The sequence below is a fragment of the Urocitellus parryii genome, chromosome 1, assembly GCF_045843805.1.
Source record: "Urocitellus parryii isolate mUroPar1 chromosome 1, mUroPar1.hap1, whole genome shotgun sequence".
Taxonomy (NCBI): Eukaryota; Metazoa; Chordata; class Mammalia; order Rodentia; family Sciuridae; genus Urocitellus; species Urocitellus parryii.
The window spans coordinates 167,807,505-167,827,813 of record NC_135531.1 but is presented as its reverse complement, the minus strand read 5'-3'; the positions used below and the strand labels follow the sequence as shown (position 1 = coordinate 167,827,813).

The 20,309-nt window shown below is 53.8% G+C and overlaps 2 protein-coding genes across 2 annotated transcripts; both read right to left on the bottom strand.

The window, feature by feature from the left end:
* Positions 1-2,530: 2,530 nt before the first annotated feature.
* Trim11 (tripartite motif containing 11) lies at positions 2,531-13,436 on the bottom strand. The gene is made up of 6 exons (XM_026382177.2): positions 12,543-13,436; positions 10,017-10,112; positions 9,330-9,560; positions 5,227-5,249; positions 5,034-5,134; positions 2,531-3,997 (listed from the first exon to the last, which is right to left on the bottom strand). Exons 1-6 carry the CDS (start codon positions 13,419-13,421, stop codon positions 3,450-3,452), a joined length of 1,878 nt encoding a protein of 625 aa, XP_026237962.1. The 5' UTR covers positions 13,422-13,436; the 3' UTR covers positions 2,531-3,449.
* Positions 13,437-13,592: 156 nt separating this feature from the next.
* On the bottom strand, positions 13,593-19,939 carry Trim17 (tripartite motif containing 17). Its single transcript, XM_026382183.1, has 6 exons — positions 19,500-19,939; positions 18,443-18,538; positions 16,729-16,959; positions 15,193-15,215; positions 14,994-15,097; positions 13,593-14,601 (listed from the first exon to the last, which is right to left on the bottom strand). The coding sequence occupies exons 1-6, from the start codon at positions 19,926-19,928 to the stop codon at positions 14,051-14,053; spliced, it is 1,434 nt and encodes a 477-aa protein (XP_026237968.1). The 5' UTR covers positions 19,929-19,939; the 3' UTR covers positions 13,593-14,050.
* Positions 19,940-20,309: the final 370 nt, after the last annotated feature.

Sequence of the window (20,309 nt, the reverse complement as noted above, 5' to 3'; positions counted from 1 at the left end):
CTCAGACAGCACAGACACAGATTTCATGGTGTACAAGTTTCTTTCAGCACGGGTGAAGGTTGTGCCACGACCTTCCGCCCTCCCAGCTTCAGGAGCACTCTGCTGTCTTCCCAAAGGCAGTGTGGCCGTTTCCATCTGAGGCTTTAGACACCCGCAGGCTTCCGGGTTCGGTCTCCAGTGCACAGAGGAGGGCTTTAAGGGAGACTGGATCGTGAGAACCAAGGCCTCAGGGCGAATGAATCCATGGATGGCTAAGTAGATCACTGGGCTCAGGTCCTGGCCTGGAGGATGTCGGTCACGGGGCTGCCCTCGAAGGGTTCATCCTCTCCAGGCCTCTCTCTCTCCTTCCCTGATTCCATAGCTGAGAAGCCTTCTCCGCCACACCCTTCCACCATGATGCCCTGCCTCACCTCAGGCCCAGAGCAATGACACAAACTACAGCATGAACCCCTGAACATATGAGCTGAATCCTGCACACCTCAGTTGTCTGTGTTAGGTGTTTTGGTCACAGTGTTGAAAAGCTAAGTCATATCCATCAATATGGCTGCAGACTGAAAAAGGAAGACAAAAAGGGTTGATTAAAGCTGAAAAGAGCCCAGACCTGGGGAACCATCAGCCACACCAACACATGTGCAGCAAGAGTCGCAGATGGTGAAGGGAGAGACACAAGTCCCCTGGCTCGATCCGCATGAAGAGATGGAAATGGTCAGTGAAGGTGAGGGCTTAGGTAGATGTAGAAATATTTTCCTCTTAGCTGAGTTTAAAGAAAACCACCATAAAGCTGTAAGGCTGGGATGGTAACACGTGAACGGTTAACATAGTGTTAATGGTGTCTGAAGCTACCCTGGAGGAAGGCACAGACACCACATAGTTACCAGGCAGTCACTTGGATCTATAGGAAGAAATAAAAGTGCTCAGAACAACACTCATGTGGATTAATATACAGGTGCCTAGGAACACGTTTCTCTGCTGACGTTTTAAAAAGACCTAAGACAATTCTGAGGACAATAAGTTATTACTGTTTTATCCATGGGTTTTGCTTCTGAGGACTCCATCAACCATGTTCTAAAACATCTGAAAATGAGCAGCAACTGTACTGCATACATACATCCGTGATCTAGAGGCGACCAAAGCATCTAGGAGGAGGGACAGGACCCCAGCAGACACTGAGGGGTGAGTGTCCACACAAAGAGGAGGAAGGAAAATGGAGCATAATTTCAATATTGTACTGAAATTAAGTATTGGTCTGAGGGGGACTGATAAATTAAGATACATGTAGGGGTGCTGGGTTCATTGTCTCTGTTCAGCAAAGAATTGAAGAGCAGGACACGGTCAGCAAGCAAGCAGCAGGGTGATGCAAAAGCAGGGGACACAGACTTCTCCAAAGAGAAGGGCCCCGAGTCAGGAGTCCGTGGGGAGTTTTGGCCTGTTCTTTTTATGGTCTCTGGAATTTCCTCCTTTCCTTATCTCCTCCCCTGCCCACGCTCTCCTCACTATTATTGACTGGTGTCCCCTGTGTCCTTGTGTCTGTTTTGGTTTTTATATTGGATCCCCCACTTAGGAGCACAAGTACAGAAGGTCTGTCTAATTGGGTCCCCTGCTGGCGTCCACAAGCTCTTTTGTCAGCCAGGAAGTTGACCTCCCTAGAAGCCCCTTTCCAGACCTCTTTGTTCTGGACCTGCCCCCAACTTCCTCCTTGCCATCTTGCCCTGGACGCCGAGGCTCTTCTACATCTCCCTCATATTGTAATCCTGAGAGCAATCGATAGCCTTATCCCCATCAATAGAAAAAAAAAGATTAAGGTGGACCACTAGAAAACAATTACTTGATGCAAAAAAAAAAAAAAAAAAATGGCAAAGGGACAATAAACTCAAAACATGCAATAGAGAGAAAATAGCCAAAGGTTAGAGTACGTAAACCATGCAACGTAACCCAGGCAAGAGCGCGTGGTGCTCTAGGTGAAAGTCAGACATGGCCCATGGAAATTAAATTTTTTAAATGTGATTTTTTAAAAGGCAGAGATTGGCACTGAATGGAAACAAACAAACAAACAAACAAACCACAGTGTTGTTTACAAGATACACACACTTCAGATCAAATGACACAAACAGTTCAGAATTAAAAGCAGAAAATGATAACCCTGGAAAAGAGAACCATGAGAACTGAGCTTGTTAGAGCAACAGAGTGGACTTAAAGAAAACAAAGAACAACTCTTCAGAGCAGAGCAGTGTCCCCCCAAGGGGCCTGGCGGATTGCCTCCAGTCTAGAGGCTCCAGGCTGCGGCCTGTCTGCCCAGTTCCCATTCTGTCCACACCACCAGCTGCAGTGCAGGCCCTGCTCAGGGAACCAGTGCGCCTGTCTTCAACAACAGCCTCTCAAGCTGGGGGCAGATGACAACTCACCATGGCTACCTTTCGCTTTTCCCCAGCGATTAGCTTCCCAGTGCTCAGCCATGGTAAATATTGGAGGAGACAGAAACACTGATTACCTTGATTTTATCATTGCATGTTGCACAACACATGTCCAACAGGAACAGCAGAGTACTCAATCACAGGCACTTGGGAAACATTCACCAAGGTCGGTCACGCCTGAGAGCTGGGGAGGACCCAGGGTCAGTCCTGGCTGTGGTAGTCCCTGGAGCCTGGCCCCATTGGGTTCCCATTCTTCACCCACAGGAGAAGCAGGTGGCAATGTAGTCAAAGTTTATTTAGGGTGGAAACACTGTCATTACAATAAATAAAACAGGAATAAAATACCAATCTAATACAAAAGCAATCCTGGGGTTCTCCTGGGGTCACTGCTATCCTGTTGCGGGCCAGGAGGCCTGGGGAGGTGCACAGGGGTTGCTTGCACAGCCACCAGCAGGAGGCCACTAGGCCAGGGAAGCATGTGTGAGGGCGAAGCCAGGGAATATCACCTGGAGCGCCACTCACCAGCTCAACAGGCATCCTGCATATAGAGCGTGTACAACCTGTCACCAGGCGGGTCCCCTCACTTCCTGCCCAGGCCATCCCCTCCCTGAAGGCTCTGTCTGCTGTCCCCTCATCCCTATCCAGAGCCCTCCAATTCATGGCACCAAGCCTTGAGGGGCTGGAGGGCTCCCCATGGCCTTGCCCAGCATCTTCACTGAGCTGGGGTTCAGGGAGCTTCCGGGGCTAGGATAGGGCCTACTGTACACTTCCAGCCAGGCTCACCAAGCTCTTGGAACTCGAGGCCAGAGACGCTGGTACAGAGGGTTCAGGGGGCCTATGGAGGGCCCACAGGGAGGAGAGCCCACCTGCACCCTGATGCAGTCCCCAGAGCCAGGGCCTGGAGCACTCAGAAGGCACTATATGTTCTTCCTACCACTCAGGACATACTCCCCTCCTCCAGGGTCCCCACATGGCCGAGAAACCCAGAGTCCATGACTAGGGCCCTGGGGAGGTGCGGGGCCTTCCTGAGAGCATCAGTCACTGGGGAACCAGGGTGTCCCCTGGCCTGCCTTTCAGCTGACAGATGGTCATAGGGGTGGGGCTGCTAGAGAGAGGCGAGAACAGGGGCCTGAGTGTCCCAGAGAAGGTTGTCTCCGGGAAGATGAACAGCAGGGACCCGTCAGTCACGCTGTAGAATGAGAGGTGTCCAGCCTCATAGTCCAGAAAGATCCCCACGCGCCGAGGAGGGTCCCGGAGCGGAGAGAAGGCCGGCTCCGTGGAGGTGAAGTAGCTCCCCAGGAAGACCAGGATCCAGAAGCCATTGCCAGCGGACAGCTCCCCCTTCTCTTTGCGGTTGACATTCTCTCTACACACACCCAGGGCCCAGCTGGTGCGATCCCCCACCTCTACCTCCCAGTAGTGGCGGCCCGAGGTGAAGCGTTCCTGACCTAGCACACAGGGGCCAGGGTCAAAGCGCTCAGGGCTGTCGGGCAGGGCCTGCCGCAGGTCACCTCGCTGCACGCTCCTCCTGTCCTCAGATAAGACCAGCTCAGGGTTGGCGGTGTCCGGGTCCAGGGTCACATCCCCTGAAGAGAGAAGCTGGAGGTCACCAGGCATGGTGGTCTCCAAGGCAGGAACCCCTGCTCTGGCCCTGCTGGCAAAACCCACCCATCAACCTATGTGCTGTCCACCCAAGGTTCATCCACCCTCACAGCCTGCTAAAGGGATCAGCTTTCCTCAAGAGACTACTGACCTCCCTGGAAAAACCTCACCTAGTCACTTCTGGTCATGATTCAGAATGTTTTAGAAACTGCTCCCCATTTCTACATCACATGATGTAGGAAATCCTGAGTGCTTTTTACATCCCATCTTTTAATCCCAAATCCGAGTCTGTGAGCTATGGCCCAGCTTCCTCACTGGGCTCTGCTGGACCAGGCCACACCCAGAGTGACATAAAGACCCCTCTCTGGGACTAGAGGGTAGCTATCCCCACCAGGTAGTCTTTGAGTGTCCACCTCCAGGCCAGGCGGGGCCCAGCACAGAGGTGCTCCTGTCATGGCCCAGGTGGGTCCTAGACAGCCCCGTGGAGTCCAGGGCCCAGAAGACCGAATGTCCAGGCATGTCTACCGACTGCCCTTTAGGCAGGGGAGGAGCTGAGCTCATCACCAATGACCAATGACCAGGAGCGAGCTCTGGGAAGGGCCCTGAGCAGTGGGGGGCAAGTTCCAGGCTGGAACCTTCCTAGGTGTCAGGAGGATGGTGCTCGGAGAGGGCACGGAGCACCCGCACCCTTCCCCAAACCTCGGGCTACCCATGTCTTCCATCCCCATGTTCCCTTGAGTTTTGTGATCTATTGAGGCAAATTATCTCACGTGAGGCAGGGGTCACGGGAATTCTGATCTATAGCAGGCAGGTCAGAACTATGGATGCCACCTGCATGCCAAGGGGCTGAGCCTTTAACCTGTGGGGTCTGCGGAACTCCAGGGAGATGGTCAGAGCTGAGCTGAGTCACTGGGACACCTTGCTGGTGTCCAGAACACTGCAGACGGCTGGGTGTGCCAACTGCTGGTCTCACTGGTCACCTGGACTCTCAGCAGCCTCCTCCCAGGGTCAGCTACCCACCTCGAAACCTCCGCAGAGTCTCTACCAGCCCCGGGACCCTGCACACGGTCCTCAGCTCCATGGGCACCACCTCTGGGGGCTGCAGCTTCACATCCTGAACCCTGTGGGAAGCAGCCCATTTTACCACCATGGCCAGCAGGTAGGCCCCACCCCACCCCCTGCCACCTGCCCTGGGTGAGGCAAGGGCTCATACCTGCGCAGGGCATCCTTGATGTCCTATAAAAAAGAGAAAAAACACATGCTCAGTACTAACACCTGCCACCTGGTCCGGGGCAGCAGAGACAGCACTGGGCTCAGAAAACCACCCTGAGCATGTGCCATGAGATGCTGGGCAGAGGCCTGGACACTTGAGCAGAGAACATGAAGGAGAGTGTGTCCCCCATCCCTACACGTGCCAGGGGCTGGCAGGGCCTGTGTCCAGGCTTCTAGAAACGGGTGGCACTGTGTATGGGTGTCTCGCCACCAGGAACCCACCCTGCGGTGCCTCAGGCCTCCGGCTCTGCCCTGCCACCCCCCAGGGCCCTAGCTCTACTTTCCTCCTGGACGCTCCTCTTGCCTGTGTCTTAGGCTGACAGGTGATAGCAGCATACTCAACATCAAGGCAGACCCCTGCCCTCTGCCCCCCAAATGCAACGCTGAAGTCCTGACCCCTGGGACCTCCAAGTATCTGGAGAAGCGGGATGCTCATCAGCTACCCATCACAGCGACAGGAAACAACATAGAGGGGCTGGGGCTCAGCAGTAAGCGTTCGCCTTGCATGTGTGAGGCACTGGGTTCCATCCTCAGCACCATATAAAAATAAGTAAACAAAATAAAGGCATTTGTTCATCTACAACTAAAAAAGCAAAACAAAACAAAACAACACATGCAACCTAGAGATTCATTTGGACTCAGTCTCAGAGGTTTGGGTCACACTGGGTGGCTCTGTTACTTCAGGCCTGGGGTGAGAGAGGACACCATGATGGAAGGGTGTGGTGGAGGAAAGGTGTCAGTTGACCGCAGCTGGGAAGCAGGCAGACAGACAGATGGGGGTGGGGGAGTGCTGGGGACCAGTGACACCCTTCCAGGTACAACCTCGGGCACCTGCACCCTCCAACCAGGCTCCCTCCTGCGCTCACCAGCACCTCCCTGTAATGCCAGCACTGACAAACCATCACCTGATCACTCCACAGTGAGGTCGGAGCCCTTGGGATCCCACCACTTCCCAGAAGCCCCCACGTGCTGCAGTGGGGACCAGCCTTCAACAGACTTTTAAGAGGAAGTGAAATTGAAACAGTTATTAGTGTGGGCCCCTACCCAATGCGGGTCATGTGCCCGCAAGAAGAGATCAGGACACAAGACACACAAGAGTGCTGACCATGGAGGGCACGGGAAGATGGTGCCAGGAGGCGTGTGCGGCCATGGTCTGGCTATGGTGTGTGTTCCTGAGGGCCCAGGTAGGGACCTCATATGTGCAGCTGGCAGGGTGGACCTGGAAGGCGGGCCTGACCCTTGGTGGAGCCTCCCCATCCTGCTTTCTGCTTTCCTGCAGCCTCTCCCCTGGATGTGCTAGTGTTGTCACGTCTGCCGTTATGTGACACTCCAAGGGGCCCCACAGAGCCATGCTGGGTGATTTGGACTTTCAGCCTCCAAAATCATGAGTTAAGCAATCATCTCTCTTCATGAAGTACCCGCCTCAAGTGTTTCATAGCCACAGAAATTGAGTCAACACGTCCAACCTGCTGACACCATGGACTTCCAGTCTCCAGGGTTATGAGAACACAAACCTGTCACTTACTTAAGGCACAGTCTGGACTTTATGTGGCAGCCCCAGGTGAGTCACACACCCAGTTATTGGAGGCCAGCTCGCCCAGGTCCCAGGCTCCCTGCAGGTGGGGCAGACAGAGGCAGTCTCTCTCACACAAGGAGGTAACTGTTAAGGGCAACAGGTCACACAGACCTGGACGGGAAAGGGAGACTCCTGGAGGGTCATGAGGCCCCAGGCAGACCAACTGGCACAGGCTGGAAGATAGACATGCAAGGGCCTGGGCATGTGCAGGCTGGTGAGCACACAGCAGCAGGGCACAGCTGTCCTGGTGGTCATGTGGCCTGGGCAGGGCTGCAAAAGGGAGGGGTCTGTACCCCTAGGGGTGTGACACAGACACGTCCATTTAGGAAACTCACTGCACCGCAAAATAGGCCACTGAGGAGTCCTGGAGGGCAGCCGGACCCAGGGGTGGGTTCAAGTCACCAAGGTCCTTCCCCTTCACCAAAGGGCATCTGTCCCTGAGGCAATAGGTGACATTCCCCAGGTGCTGGCAACCTCCTGACTGAGGGGAACAGGTAGGCAGCAGGTAAGTGGGAAGGAGGAGCAAGAGAGGGGACAGGTGGAGAAGGAGGCCGTAGGTGGGCTGCCTGGTGAAAGCCTGGCCCTCCCCACAATCCGTGTGCACCCGCCTTTCTGATCACCCCTTCCTCCTATAGCCTTCTTGACATTTTGATGTTCAGGATCTCAGGAGGGTAAGTGTGGTTCACAGTATCATGCTGAATATTTTGAAGTAGCTGGCAGAGAGGTTTTCCATGGTCTCACTACAAAGAAAAGACAACTGGACCTAGTGATGGACAGACAAGTTACCCCAACTTAAAAAAATACACAACACAAAGTATCAAGATACAACACTGTACCCCATAAATGTGTGCATTTACCTGCTGGCTAAAAACCAAGAGTTTTATGAACCTAAAGAAATTTAAGGAACAAACCTGTCAGTCCTCCACAAGGGTTCCTCAGCCTTCTGGACAGCGGACCCCTGCTTTACCGACCAGCATCTTCTCCTGAGCTAGTCCTGTTGCACAGGCTCCAACCCTCTGGCCGCTCAGGGTACACACAGGGTCAGGTTCAGTGTCCTCTAGACACCTCTCCCTGTCCCTGAAAGAGCCACCTGGAGTGGGAGGCTCCTTGCCAGCAGGCTGCCCCATGGAAGGCAAGAGCCCTGCCTGCTGGCCACCCATGGCCTCTCCTACAGAAAAGTCCACCGAGTCCCGACTCCAGCCCGCATGGGCCACTCAGCAGTCACCACTACTTGACAGCCAGGGAGGCTCAGGCATGGAGCCTATGGAAAGACCAGCAGGTCCCAAAGCAATGGTCAAGCCTTTTAGGGTCAACTGACCTGCCACCAAGACAGTGGGGAAGGGCATGCCAAGTGTTCTGGTTTGGGAAGATGGCAAGAGAAGGCCAGGTTCAGAGCAGAACCAGCTCTCCCAAAACACATGGGAGCACCTGCCATGGTTCAAACATCCCCATTGGAATTGAACTTGACCACTCTATTAGGTGTCAGGAGGTGGGGCCTTCCAGAGGGCATTGGATCATGAGTGTCAGCAGATTCCCCACCAGCAAGAAGGTTGTTTCCAGATGCACCCACCAACCTTGGACCTCTCAGCCTCCAGGCTATAAGCCAAAGTAAACCTCTTCACACCTCTTTTTCATAAATTACCATCTCAGGTACTCTGCTACAACAGACTAAGCCAGCAGGCCAGAGTGGAGATACTCAAGTGCCCAGTGGTGGGGACAGAGGACAAGGGGCATGGACTTCCTGCTGAGAACACAGGAGCCCCTATGGGGAGTCCAGGCAAAGATGGGCGAGGGTGATCCAGGGCAGCCAGAAGCAGAGGAGCAGGAGTGTTCTCCAGGGCCACACATGTCATGGGACAGGCCAAGCAAAGCCCACTCTGCTATGTCCACAGAGCAGCTGCCCTGGGGAGCCTGAGAAAACTGAAGATAAATGGCAGGTTCTTGCAGAGTGCACTTGACCCTCCCCATGCACCGGTTCTGCGTCTGCGGATTCAACCAATAGTGAGTTGAAAACTTTTGCAAAAAACAAATCATGTCTATACTTGAAGGCACACCAGCGTTTTCCCTGCATTTACACTACGTTTCCATACAGCAGGTGCTGTATGTCACTAGAGACCACTTAAACACACGGGGGACCATGCAGCTGTTATACAATATTACATGGCAGGGAACTGCAGCCAGGTGGATTTCAGTGTCTCCCAGATACAAGAGAAGACTGTACCTAAGAGATCATCTGGGTGCAGGGAGGAAAAAACAATCTTTCTTCTACACTGGGCGTGGGGTGGGAGAACGGCTGGGCACCTCTCTTGGCCCTGCAACATTTCACAGTGGGGGACAGCAGGTCCCAGCCCTCACAGACCAACCTGAGTCCTGGGTCACCTCTGCCCCACACTGCCTGCACTCTCGCACTCCACCCCTCAGGTAATCCAGTCTCCAGCCACGTGCACGCCAGCCTGGGGCTCGCTCACCTGAAGAAGTCCCAGAGCCGGCAGCTGGCAGCGGCCCTCCAGCTCTGTGATGAGCGTGGCCAGCTGAGCACTCTGCTGGCCCAGCCTTGCAGCGCCCTCACGCAGCCGGGGCAGCACCTCCAGCTCCTCCTCCTCCAGCTTCTGCAGCAGCTGCTGCTCCTCCTCAGCCAGCAGGCGGCGCAGGCGCTCAAATTCACCCAGCACGTTCTGCCGTTGGCTCTCCACCATTTTCTGCAGGGTAGGGGGCGGGGGATGGACAGCAGGACAGCTCAGCTGACTAAGCCAGACCACTGCTGGCACCAGGGTCCCAAACCTGCCATCTGGACCCACCCTCACCCTAAATCCACCTTCAAGGCCCAACACCATCATCCTTGACCCCTAAACACACCACCTGGGGTCTCTCCATGTCCAGCTCCTCACTGACTTCCAGATCTATTCCTGGGCCTCCTCTCATGCTTCATTCCTCCCACCCGCAATCTACCATCACAAGTGTGCCAGGACCCCAGCAGGGATACAGGGGGACAAGACACCCCGCTACAACCAAGGCATTCTACTTGACTCTTAGAGTCAGTCCTCCCTCACCCACCTTGGCCTGGTCCCAGTGAGGCCAGGCCACAGCAATGACCACCAGATCCTCCACCCCCACCTGCTGACCCATCTCCCAGGAGCCCACAGCCTGGCACCTGCCTGCCACAAGGCACAGGTCTCCTCTGCTTGGGCCTGGGACAGCAGGGCATCTTCCATTTGCTTCCGCAGGTGCTCCAGGGACTTTTCCAGCTTCCCCTGGGGAGACAGACCAGGCAGAGCCATGGACCCCAGCCCAGCACTGGGACACATCAGGCAGGGCCCATGCCTGCACATGGGAATCTGCCCTTTCACACCTGACCTCGTCCCAAGTTCCTCCTGGGAGCACAGACTGAACTCTGCCCAGAGAACAGTGTGATTCCATGGTCAGCATCCTCCTCTGGCCACCCTGGCTGAGACCCCCTTTTCCCCTATCAATCAATGGTCAAGGCCAAGTTGTTTTTCCTCACATGGGGCTAGACGTCTGGTTCTCAACCCTGTTGCCCTACCCCAGGCCCTGCTCACTTTTGCAGAGTGCTCTGCGTGTTCAGGTTCCTTGAACAGGACAGTGTCCTTCCCTCCCCTCTACCAAGCTGGCTCTGGAAGCACCCAGCTCACTCTCCAAGCCTCCCTCCCCTTCTCTTCTTTACAACCTGTTGGTTCATAAAGACCTGTGCTAAGTCAGATGCTGTGGTCCGCATGTGTACATCTCCCAAATTCAGAGATTAGAATCCTCACCCCAGATGATGGTGTCGGGAGGTGGGGTCTCCGAAAAGTGATGAGGTCATGAGATGGGAGCCTCACGATGGGATCAGTGCCCTTATAAAGGGACCCCAGTAACCCTCTACCCCTTCTCCATGTGAGTATACAGGGCAACCAGAAGCAGAAGCAGCCCTCACCAGATAGAAATGTGCCACACTGTTGAAGCCAGATTTAAAATTAGGTAGTCAGTGTAGTTAGGTAAATCGGGTCTAATATCAGTGAAATCTAAAATGGAGGCCATGCTGAGAATGATTGGGGGGAGGGGGAATGCAGGACAACTCATGGAATGTTAATGAAGTCCCAGAAAGGCCCTAGGCCAAAGTCCACCCCAAAGAAATGTTAATGGAACCCAGGAAACAGCCCCCAACAGATTTGGAGATAGCCCATCCCAAGAAGTGATAATGAAGTCCTTCCTGGGTGTGGGGTGGGAGATTACCAGTGTCCCACCCCTTCGGGCCTTCCAACCTACATTCCATCGCCAAACTATAAAAAGGGGAGACAACCGCACTTCCATGAATTCCACCTCTTGGGTCCTCTTCTTCCTCCCAGAGAAGTCTTTTCTGCTGTCCTTTAATAAACTTCTAATTTCTACTCTGACCTTGCATCCACGTGCTTCTTTGGTGTTATTCTTCAACATTGGGGAAGCAAGGACTCGTCGGCCAACAGCGGTATCACCGTGACCTTGGGCTTCTGGCCTGCAGAACTGGGAGCTGTACATGTGGTGACACATGAGCTGCCCTGGCCAGGGTTGTTCAGGCAGCCTGCAACAGCTAGGACCCTTGACTTCCAGTGCTTTTCCTCCAAGCCCTTAGCATCATCAAAAGACCTGGGACCAGTATAATTAATTATATTGCTCTGCCCTTGATCCCAACTTCTCATTTCCACTTTTTCTTAGTTCTGTGCACCACTGAACAGCGAGTTCTATAAATAAGTGACTTGGTGGCTCCAGTTTGGGTTGTTCTAAGTCTCCTTAAGGATGTGTTTACTTTGATCCACATACTCATCCACTATAGGAGTGGGCTGGCCATGCTGCCCCACTTTCCTGCCCTGATGGTGACATGGGGCTGAGTATTGACCCAAACATCAGCTCAAGGTAGACTTGATGTACTTGTTAGCAGATGCACAAATTGGCAAGATGCAGCCAAGAAGCCTGAGGGCTAGGGTGGGGGTTGACTAGTATCCCCAAGGGCACGGATTCCACCTTCAGCATGGCACAAAACTTTTAAACTTTGACCCATCTTTTCAATACCTAGGAAACCAGAAGCCCTGAGACTCTTCAATATGGGTTTGTTTGGTTTAAACCAGAAAGACGTGGGGAAAGAAGGTGGGTGAGGTCCATCAACACATGGAAAAAAGGTCCCCACTACTCCATCTAGAAATCCAGGGCAGTCATGGAAGGACCCAGGCAAACAATGCCTTTGTCCCCTCATTTTCCCCAGGACCCAGCAGTGGCCCCAAAGCAGATCTCTGCACTTGCCCCACGAGTCCGCCAGCAGGAGTTCACCTAGGGCAATAGGCCCACACCTTCTCTTCTGTTTTCCCTTGCTTTGGACTCCTTCACAAGGGACCCGCGGCTCCCGGAGGCCACCAGGAACCCCACTATCCTCACAAGAACTGGTCAGCAGCCTCCTGAGTCCCCTACCCCGGCGTGACTGCCGTTCCAATTCTCCAAGGGCTGGGATAGGATGTGCCTCCTAGCTGTCCCGAAACCACCCCACCCAGCTCCCCTCAGTCCCCCAGCCGCGACTGTGCTCAAGAGGCCAGGCAACCCAGTGCCCTCCTCCCAACCAGGACAGGCTTCGCCTAGAGCTTCCCCGCCCCGGAACAGGCTGCGCTCCCACCCCCACACCCCGCCAGGCCGTGCCCCACTCCGCACAAGGGACGCACTTTGAGGTCGTCGGCCGCGTCCTGCAGCGGGCGTACGCGGTGCGTCCAATGCTCCCCAGAACGCTCGCAGGCCGCGCACAACAGGCGCAGCTCGTCGCTGCAGAAGGCGGCCAGCGGCTCGCGGTGCGCGGCGCACACGCCCTGAGGGACGGGCGATGGCGGATGTAGGCGCCGCGCCATCTCGGCCATCTTGGCGAGCGGGCGGTTGGGCCGCAGGTTCCTCTGCGGGGACAACTCGCGGCACTCAGGGCAGGCGTACGGGCCTTCGGGCTGACCCCAGCAGCGCCGGATGCACTCGCGGCAGAAGTTGTGGCCGCAGTCGGTCATCACCGGGTCAGTGAAGTAGTCGAGGCAGATGGCGCAGGTGGCCTCCTCTTGGAGGTTGGTGGACAGGTCAGGGGCGGCCATGGCGCGCTCTCCGCCGGGTCGGGCGGCCTGGGCCGGAGCGCCAAGCCGCTGGGGCAGTGGGGCACCGGGACGTCGGCAGGAAGCGGAACCACGGCGGAAACAGGAAACGGACTTTTTTTTTTTTTTTTTGGAACCACCCGCTTTTGCTGCAGATTGGCGGTAGTCTGTCACGCGGCCCGGACAGACTTGGGTGTGTCCTTGGGTGACCAGGCACTGCGACCGGTGTCCCAGCGGCTTGGGTTCCCGGGGCCAGGAGTGGGGTGCAGAGCGCGTGCAGGTGCAGGGCGGGGCTATGCACACACCGCCACCTCCGGACCGGGAAACTCGCACTCTTAACCCGGGACCTATGTCGTTGGACGCACCAGGCTCCGCACGCGTTCCGGGGCGGGCCACCGTGGGAGTGTTAGGATGGGAGTGGAAGAGAGTATCGTGCCACGACCTTCTCCCTTCCGCGCCCACAATAGAAACCATCCTGGAGTTGCGTGGTTCCAGGGGCACCCCTTTATCCCCGCCAGGAGTGTCTGTAGTATGGAATTCTGGGGGCGCTGGTGACTGTTCTTGGAGAGGGACTGTTAGGAACGCGTTGGCTGAAGGGGAGAAGAAACCCCCCAAATTATCCTTATCGTTTTTGGATTTTGTTTCTTATGCAACTTAAGGGGGCCAGAAGGATAGGGTGGTCAGCTGAGGCTTTTTAGGGGCTCAGCCCTTCTCAAATCCACCCCCCTACCCCCTCTTTTTTCCGGTAAAGGACCCCATAGTGGAAGAAGGCCCCAGGAAGCCAGGACACAAGTAGTTAGTAAATTTGGGGTGAAGTACAGCTACACACACACACACACTAGACTGCTGTTGTGCTGGTGTTTACACAGTGGTCACTAGGAAATGCCCTGACTTTCTTTCCACAGTTCCCTCTTGGAAGCATCTGTCAATGCAGTCTCAACATTTGACCCCTTTAATCATGGTTATACTTTGAGGGTTTGCATAGTGGATGACTCTGAGTCACATGGAGGAGCCTGGCAGGTGGCCATGGCAAGCAAAGGAAGGACCCTTCTGAGGAGACCCAGGTAGCCCCGCAGGACCTCTGCCCCACCCCATGCCTGAGCCTACCCTTTCACCCACAGAGTCACCGTGGAGATGACCATCTGGCCCGATTTGGGAGTCCCCAAGCAGAAGAACGGCTGCAGGGGCCCGGGAAAGGTGGCTTGGGAGTAGGTGTGCAGGTGGGACCCATCGTTCACACTATAGAAGGACACCTCCCCGGCCTCAAAGTCCAGGAAGATGCCCATGTAGCTGGGAGGCTCCATGAGTGTGACCGGGGGTGCAGGGGGCACTGTGGACAAGGGCTTCTTCCCCTTAGACAGCTGCACCACCCAGAACCCATTTTCGGGGGACTTCGGCACCCTGTCCTTGCGGCTCACATTGTCTCTGCACACACCGAGGGCCCAGAGTGCATCCCCGGTGAGGTTCATGCCCACTTCCCAGTAGTGCCTCCCTGAGGAGAAGCTCTTCTGGCCCACAGCGCAAGGGTAGGCCATAAACCTGTCCTTGCTCTGGGGGGCGCTGCTCTCTGGCAGGTGGCTCAGGTAACGTCTCTGACGGCTCTCATATAGGAGGAGATACGGGTATGCGGAGGTGGGGTCCGGCAGTACATCCTCTGTAGACAGGCCCAGGCAGACATGAGGTCAAAGGTGGAAGGGCACAGCCCCAGGTGTGGTGGGGCAGATGGCGGCTGTGGCTAAGTGGCCCCACTTCTCCCTGGCTCCTCAATGCCTCCCCTCCTTGAGTCCAGCTGTGAGTCAGGGTTATCTAATGGCCCCATCCCCCCTGACATGTGACTCTTGGTGGCCACGTGTAAATGAGGGTAAAGGGGAGCTTAATCCAAATATGACAACCAGTAAGTTGACTAGGTGGAAGGGCAGGGCTGAATCTGACCACACAATGCAGCCCAAGACCCCCATCAGCATCTCTAGCCCTATCATGGAGGGTGGGGTCGGGCATTACCAGCGGGAATGGGATGGATCTGGGTCCCCACCTGGGCTCCCTTACCTTGGAAACCTTTGAGGATCTCTATCTGCCCGGGAACCCTGCACACAGTCTTGAGCGCCGTGGGTAGGGCCACCTCAGGGTACTGCACGCTCAGGTTTTTCTTCCTCCAGTAAACACAGACTCGCTGTCCCCTCTGGGTCCATGTCAAGGCCTCCCTCACCCACCTCCGCCACCACCTGCATTGCACTGCATAGCATACCTGTCCAAGGCATCCTTCATGTCCTGCAAACAACAAGGAGGAGAGCTAGGGATGGTGTGCAGGTGGGACCCATCGTGGGCTGCAGCTGTACTCTCCCCTCTGTCCCTCCATCTGTGGGCCACTTCTTTGGGGCAGACCAGGGATGTGATTTTCTGCTGGAAATCAAGCCCTACCCCCTTGGTATCCTCCCTCCTATTCCTATAAGGAGACCATCTGCTTCACCTAACCCAACACACTCCCTCTACCCACATCAGACACCTGGGATCCTGCATGATCCAGCTTCAGTTCTGTAAGTGTGTGTGTGTGTGTGTGTGTGTGTGTTGGGGGGTGTCTCAAGGTCCACAGTGAAATGTTTTTTTGCCATAGATTCTAGTCACTCCATGTACTCGATGAGCCATTACCACACATCAGCACATGTTGTCCCTTGGACACAGCCAAGGCTATAGCACACAGCACATTCCTGTAGCCCTGTGATTGTGCTTGTCCACAAAAGGTCCCAGAGTACATGCTAGCCAGTGTGCCTCCCCTACAAGGTGACAGTGAGTCCTCGCCCCAGTTGCCCATGTGGATGCCAGGGGCCCCAGACCAAATCCCTGGGCCTGGAAGGGATCAGTCTCATAAGTTGGAAGTCCTAGTCCCCAGGATCTTACTTGGAATGATCCTAGGCTGGTGATGAGTCATTGAAAACTGAAGATTCCATAAGAGGAAAGTGCAGTTAGCACACCTGACTGGCTAGCACCCCAGCTGAGCAGTGCAGCTTTGTGCTGCAGACTGGCTCACTCTTGGCCTCCTGGGGTGACAGAGCTACAGCTCACTACTGCCACAGCAGTATCAAAAAAGCAGGATATTGCCAGCCCCGGAAAAGACCCAGATTCAAAATGCAAAGCTCCATTTTTACTGAATGCAGTTGCTTTTGCACCACCTTAAAATTGAAATGTCAGAATCGAAAACATTTAGCAGGGCCATCTGTATTTGGAGACAATTCAGTGGGGTGGGTGGCCTCTGATCCAACCTGACTGGTATCCTCATAAGAGATCATGACACAGACACACAGAAGATGACCAGGGGAGGACAGGGAGCAGAGGGCCCTCTACAAGCCCAGGGGAGAGGCCTCAGGAGGAGCCAACACACCCACACCTCGACCCCAGACTTCAGCCTCAGGACTGTGAGAGTAAACTTGTGTTTTTTAAGCCATTGGTACAGGTTTAGCATCGATAATCTGAAATTTGAAATGCTCCCAAATCTTACTCTTTTCTGAGTGCTGACCTGACACTACAGTAGGACATTCCATACCTGTCCTCATGGGGTAGGTCACAGTTAAAATGCAAGTGCACTAAAAATACTGTACAAAACCACCTTTAGTAAAACAAATGCATTTTCTGTCTAGACAGGGATCCTGACCCAAGATATCTCATTATGTCTATGCAAATAATCCCACATCCAAAAAGATCTGGCATCTGAAATGGTCCTGGGTCCCCGCATTTCTGATACAAGAGGTTCCACCTGTGTTTGCCATGGCAGCCCTGCTGGTCTCACCTGCAGCATCTGGAGGGGCTCCCGATGGCTTCGGTCTTCCAGCTGCATCAGCAGCAGGTCAAGGGAGTGGCCCTGCTGGTCCAGGCAGGCCTTGCTGTCCTGCAGCCTCGCCGCCATTGCCTCCTCTTCCTCCTTCAGAGCCTGGAGGAGCCTCCGCTCTTCTTCCACCAGAAAGAGGGCCACCTTCTCAAACTCCACCACGATACGCTGTCTCCTCTCCTTCACTCTGTCCTGCAGGTGCGGGACCCCCCACACTCAGCCACGAGGTGTGGCTCCAGGCGGAATGGCCCTGCTTGATGGCTCCTTGCATTATTTCCTGGCTCCCTCACTGAACCAGGGACTTGGACAGAGGTCCTCATACCATCACTGGTGTTGCCCCTGAACCTAAGGGCAATGACTACACCCAAACACCCATGTGCTCTTGCTTATGGGGTTCAGAAGTTCCACCTAAAGTAGGTCACTTGGGCATGTTGCATAAAAATGACAGGAAGACATTGTTTTGGAACAGCCTCCTGTACTGGGCCCCAACAGGCAGGCTAACGTCAGAATGGAGTTACCCATGCTGAGGTTTCTCAGCACCAGAGCTATTTATCAGACCTGAGAAATCAGGATTACAGAGTCTGCAGCCTAACTTCCACAATAGGCTTCTTAACCGTGCGGTTGATTCTTACACAACAGCCACCAGAGCCTGGAATGTAGCTCAGTAGCAGAGCACTTGCCTCACATGCCCCAGGCCTGGGCACAACCCCAGCACCTCAAAATCAAATTTAAAAAGTGGCGAAGTTGATGTTAATCTGTTATTTTCCTGTTTGACCTGTCTCCGAATTCCTGCCTAACCAGGAAAGTGACTTTCAAACACGATCCACTTTTTGTGTTATTCTCTCTTTTTCAGTCTTTAAAATCAATCTTCTTGGCTCAGCCCACACTTATCCTATTTTGTGGAACAAAATGTTGCCCAATTCTAGAATCAGAGATAAAGAAAATTAAGATCTTTAACCCAGCCAGGTGTGGTGGTGCATGCTTGTATTCCCAGCTACTCTGGAAGCTAAGGTAGGAGAATTGCTGCCTTTGAACTTGGGCAACATAGTCTCAAAAAATAAAATAAATAAAAAAGGGCTGGGGATGTAGCTTGGTGGTGGGGCTCTTGTGTAGTATGTGTGAGGACCTGGGTTCAACCCAATTGAAATGAATGAATGAAATAAACCAGCTGAGCCTGGTGGAATAGCCTGAAATTTCAGCTCCTAGGGAGGCTGAGGCAGGAGGATCACTTAAGCCCAGGAGTGCCAGGCCAGCCTGAATTACAGAACATTAATTTTTTTTTTTTGAGATTGCATGACCCCATCTTAAAAAAAAAAAAAATCTTTAAACGTGTTGGAATATGTCCTCTGACAAGCTTCAAATGGTCTAGAAGGCTCTACCATCTGAATCTAATTTTTGTGTGAGGCTCCTCCTTCCCACTACTTGCATGTCTATATAATTAAAAATTGTCTTCCTTCCCTCCTCTTCACCTGTCGTATGTAGGTTTAATTCCTGGGCCAGCCACCAAACCCAGAAGGGTAGAAGGATTTTTTTTTTTTTCTCATGCTGTAGCCTTGCAATGGAGACGAGGAAGCCTTTCACAGCATCTCCCATTGAGCAAAGGTAAGACATGGAGACCTGTGAGATGGAAAAGGGTGGGAGAGGGGCTATAGGACCCACCTGGACCAGCACCTACCTGCCATTCAGCCAAGATCTGTTCTTCCTGGGCTTGCAGTTTCTCTGTCTTGGTCATCTCCTCCCGAAGGTACCCCATGTCCTCCTCTAACTTCAACTGTAGGGTACACAAAACCACAGAACTTGGAGTCAGTGTTTCCCCCACCTCTGCCCAAAATCTGAACTGTAGTCTCTGGAGCTGCATTGACTCCAAAGACCTTCCCAAGGAAAAGCATAGGGTTCAGATACACTACCTAATGACACACAAGCCAGCAGTGATGTTCAGAGCCCACACCCTGACACTCACCTCTGAGCACAACACCCAGCACCCCACCTCAGAGCCTGACACCCTAACACACAACTGTGCTATAAGCATCATTTGAGCTAAAGGAACTAAAAAAAGTGCAACTAAAAAAAGTGCAGCTGCAAGACTCCCTCTGGTTCGTCCCTTCTTCTTCCCGAAGAGGGAGGAAACCACCATGTGGAAGACATTCTCCCTATATCAGGAGAAAAGCAAAGGTCTCCTGATAGGGTGGGAGGTGAGAACCCAGAGTAAGCTACACAGGCAAGCCTGGTGAAACTCACTCTCCTCCTGCCACTTCACCTGTGACTGCTCTAGGCTGAGCCCCTTTGACTTTAACTTTTTTTTTAAGATCTTTTTTTTTTTTTTTAAAGAGAGAATGAGAGAGAGAGAGAGAGGGAAAGAGAGAGAATTTTAATATTTATTTTTTAGTTCTCTGCGGATACAACATCTTTGTTTGTATGTGGTGCTGAGGATCGAACCCGGGCCCGCACGCATGCCAGGCGAGCGCGCTACTGCTTAAGCCACATCCCCAGCCCCTGACTTTAACTTTTACAATTTCCCCCTTTGCTGAAATCAGGAGATTGTCCTGTAGTGTTCAGGGACACCAACACGCCTAAGTTAGCCCAGACCATGGAGGCCTGATTACCACCTGTTTTGTCCATGAGCGAGAGGACACTTGCACCACATGATCCTGCATGTGGGGCTGTTAGTGCTGCTCCTGAGCCCCAACACACAAACACACTTCTGTCCCAGATGCCACCCACCTGGTGCCCACCTTGTACTCCTGAACAGCCTCCTCCACTGGCAGCACCCTGTGCAGCCGGTGCTCCCGAGCCTCCCTGCAGACAACACAGATGGGAGTCTGGTCCTCCTGGCAGAACAGCTTGAGGGGCTCCTGGTGCATCTGGCACAGGTCCCGCTTATGGAGCCCAGGATGCTGGCGTGCCATCTCGGCCACCTTGGTGAGCAAGCGGTTGGGCCGCAGGTTCCTCTGGGGGGACACCTCCCTGCACTCTGGGCAGGGAAAGGAGCCCTTCTGCTTCTTTCTCCCCTTCTTGCCTTTATTCTTCTCCCAGCTTGTCTGGATGCACTCGCGGCAGAAGTTGTGGCCGCAGGTGGTCATCACGGGGTCTGTGAAGTAGTCTAGGCAAATGGAGCATGTGGCCTCCTCCTGCAGCTTCCTGGCAAGTTCCACAGCATCCATGTCTCCTGGAGTATGAGGTGAGGGTTTCTGTGAAACTCCTGGATAGCAGCTCGGCCTCAGACCTGGTGCTTGGGCTGGCTCTCTGTCTCTACACACTGCCTGACACAACTCTGACTTGAGAATTATTTGAACAAGACTCCCCCTTGTCCTCCCCCTTGTATTTCCTGATGAGGGAGGAAAGCCAGTTAGGGAGTTGACAGATGTTTGATTCATTTTATTGTATTTTAAAATTTATTTTTGATACTGGGGATTAAACCTGGAGTGCTTTAGCATTGAGCTACATCCCCAGTCCTTTTTATTTTTTGAAACAAGGTCTCACTAAGCTGCTGAGGGATTCAACAAAGATGCTAAGATTGGTCTCAAACTAGTGATTCTCCTGCC

Excerpts from the sequence above, each read along its gene's own strand:
- Trim11 (XM_026382177.2), bottom strand. The coding sequence starts at position 13,421 with ATGGTTTCTATTGTGGGCGCGGAAGGGAGAAGGTCGTGGCACGATACT. Across the intron at positions 9,561-10,016 it reads AGACCTGTGCCTTGTGGCAG|AAAATGGTGGAGAGCCAACG; the intron begins GCAGGTGCCAGG and ends CCTACCCTGCAG. Across the intron at positions 5,135-5,226 it reads ATCAAGGATGCCCTGCGCAG|GGTTCAGGATGTGAAGCTGC; the intron begins GTATGAGCCCTT and ends TGCTTCCCACAG.
- Trim17 (XM_026382183.1), bottom strand. The coding sequence starts at position 19,928 with ATGGATGCTGTGGAACTTGCCAGGAAGCTGCAGGAGGAGGCCACATGC. Across the intron at positions 16,960-18,442 it reads AGATCTTGGCTGAATGGCAG|GACAGAGTGAAGGAGAGGAG; the intron begins GTAGGTGCTGGT and ends CCGCACCTGCAG. Across the intron at positions 14,602-14,993 it reads GATCCTCAAAGGTTTCCAAG|AGGATGTACTGCCGGACCCC; the intron begins GTAAGGGAGCCC and ends GCCTGTCTACAG.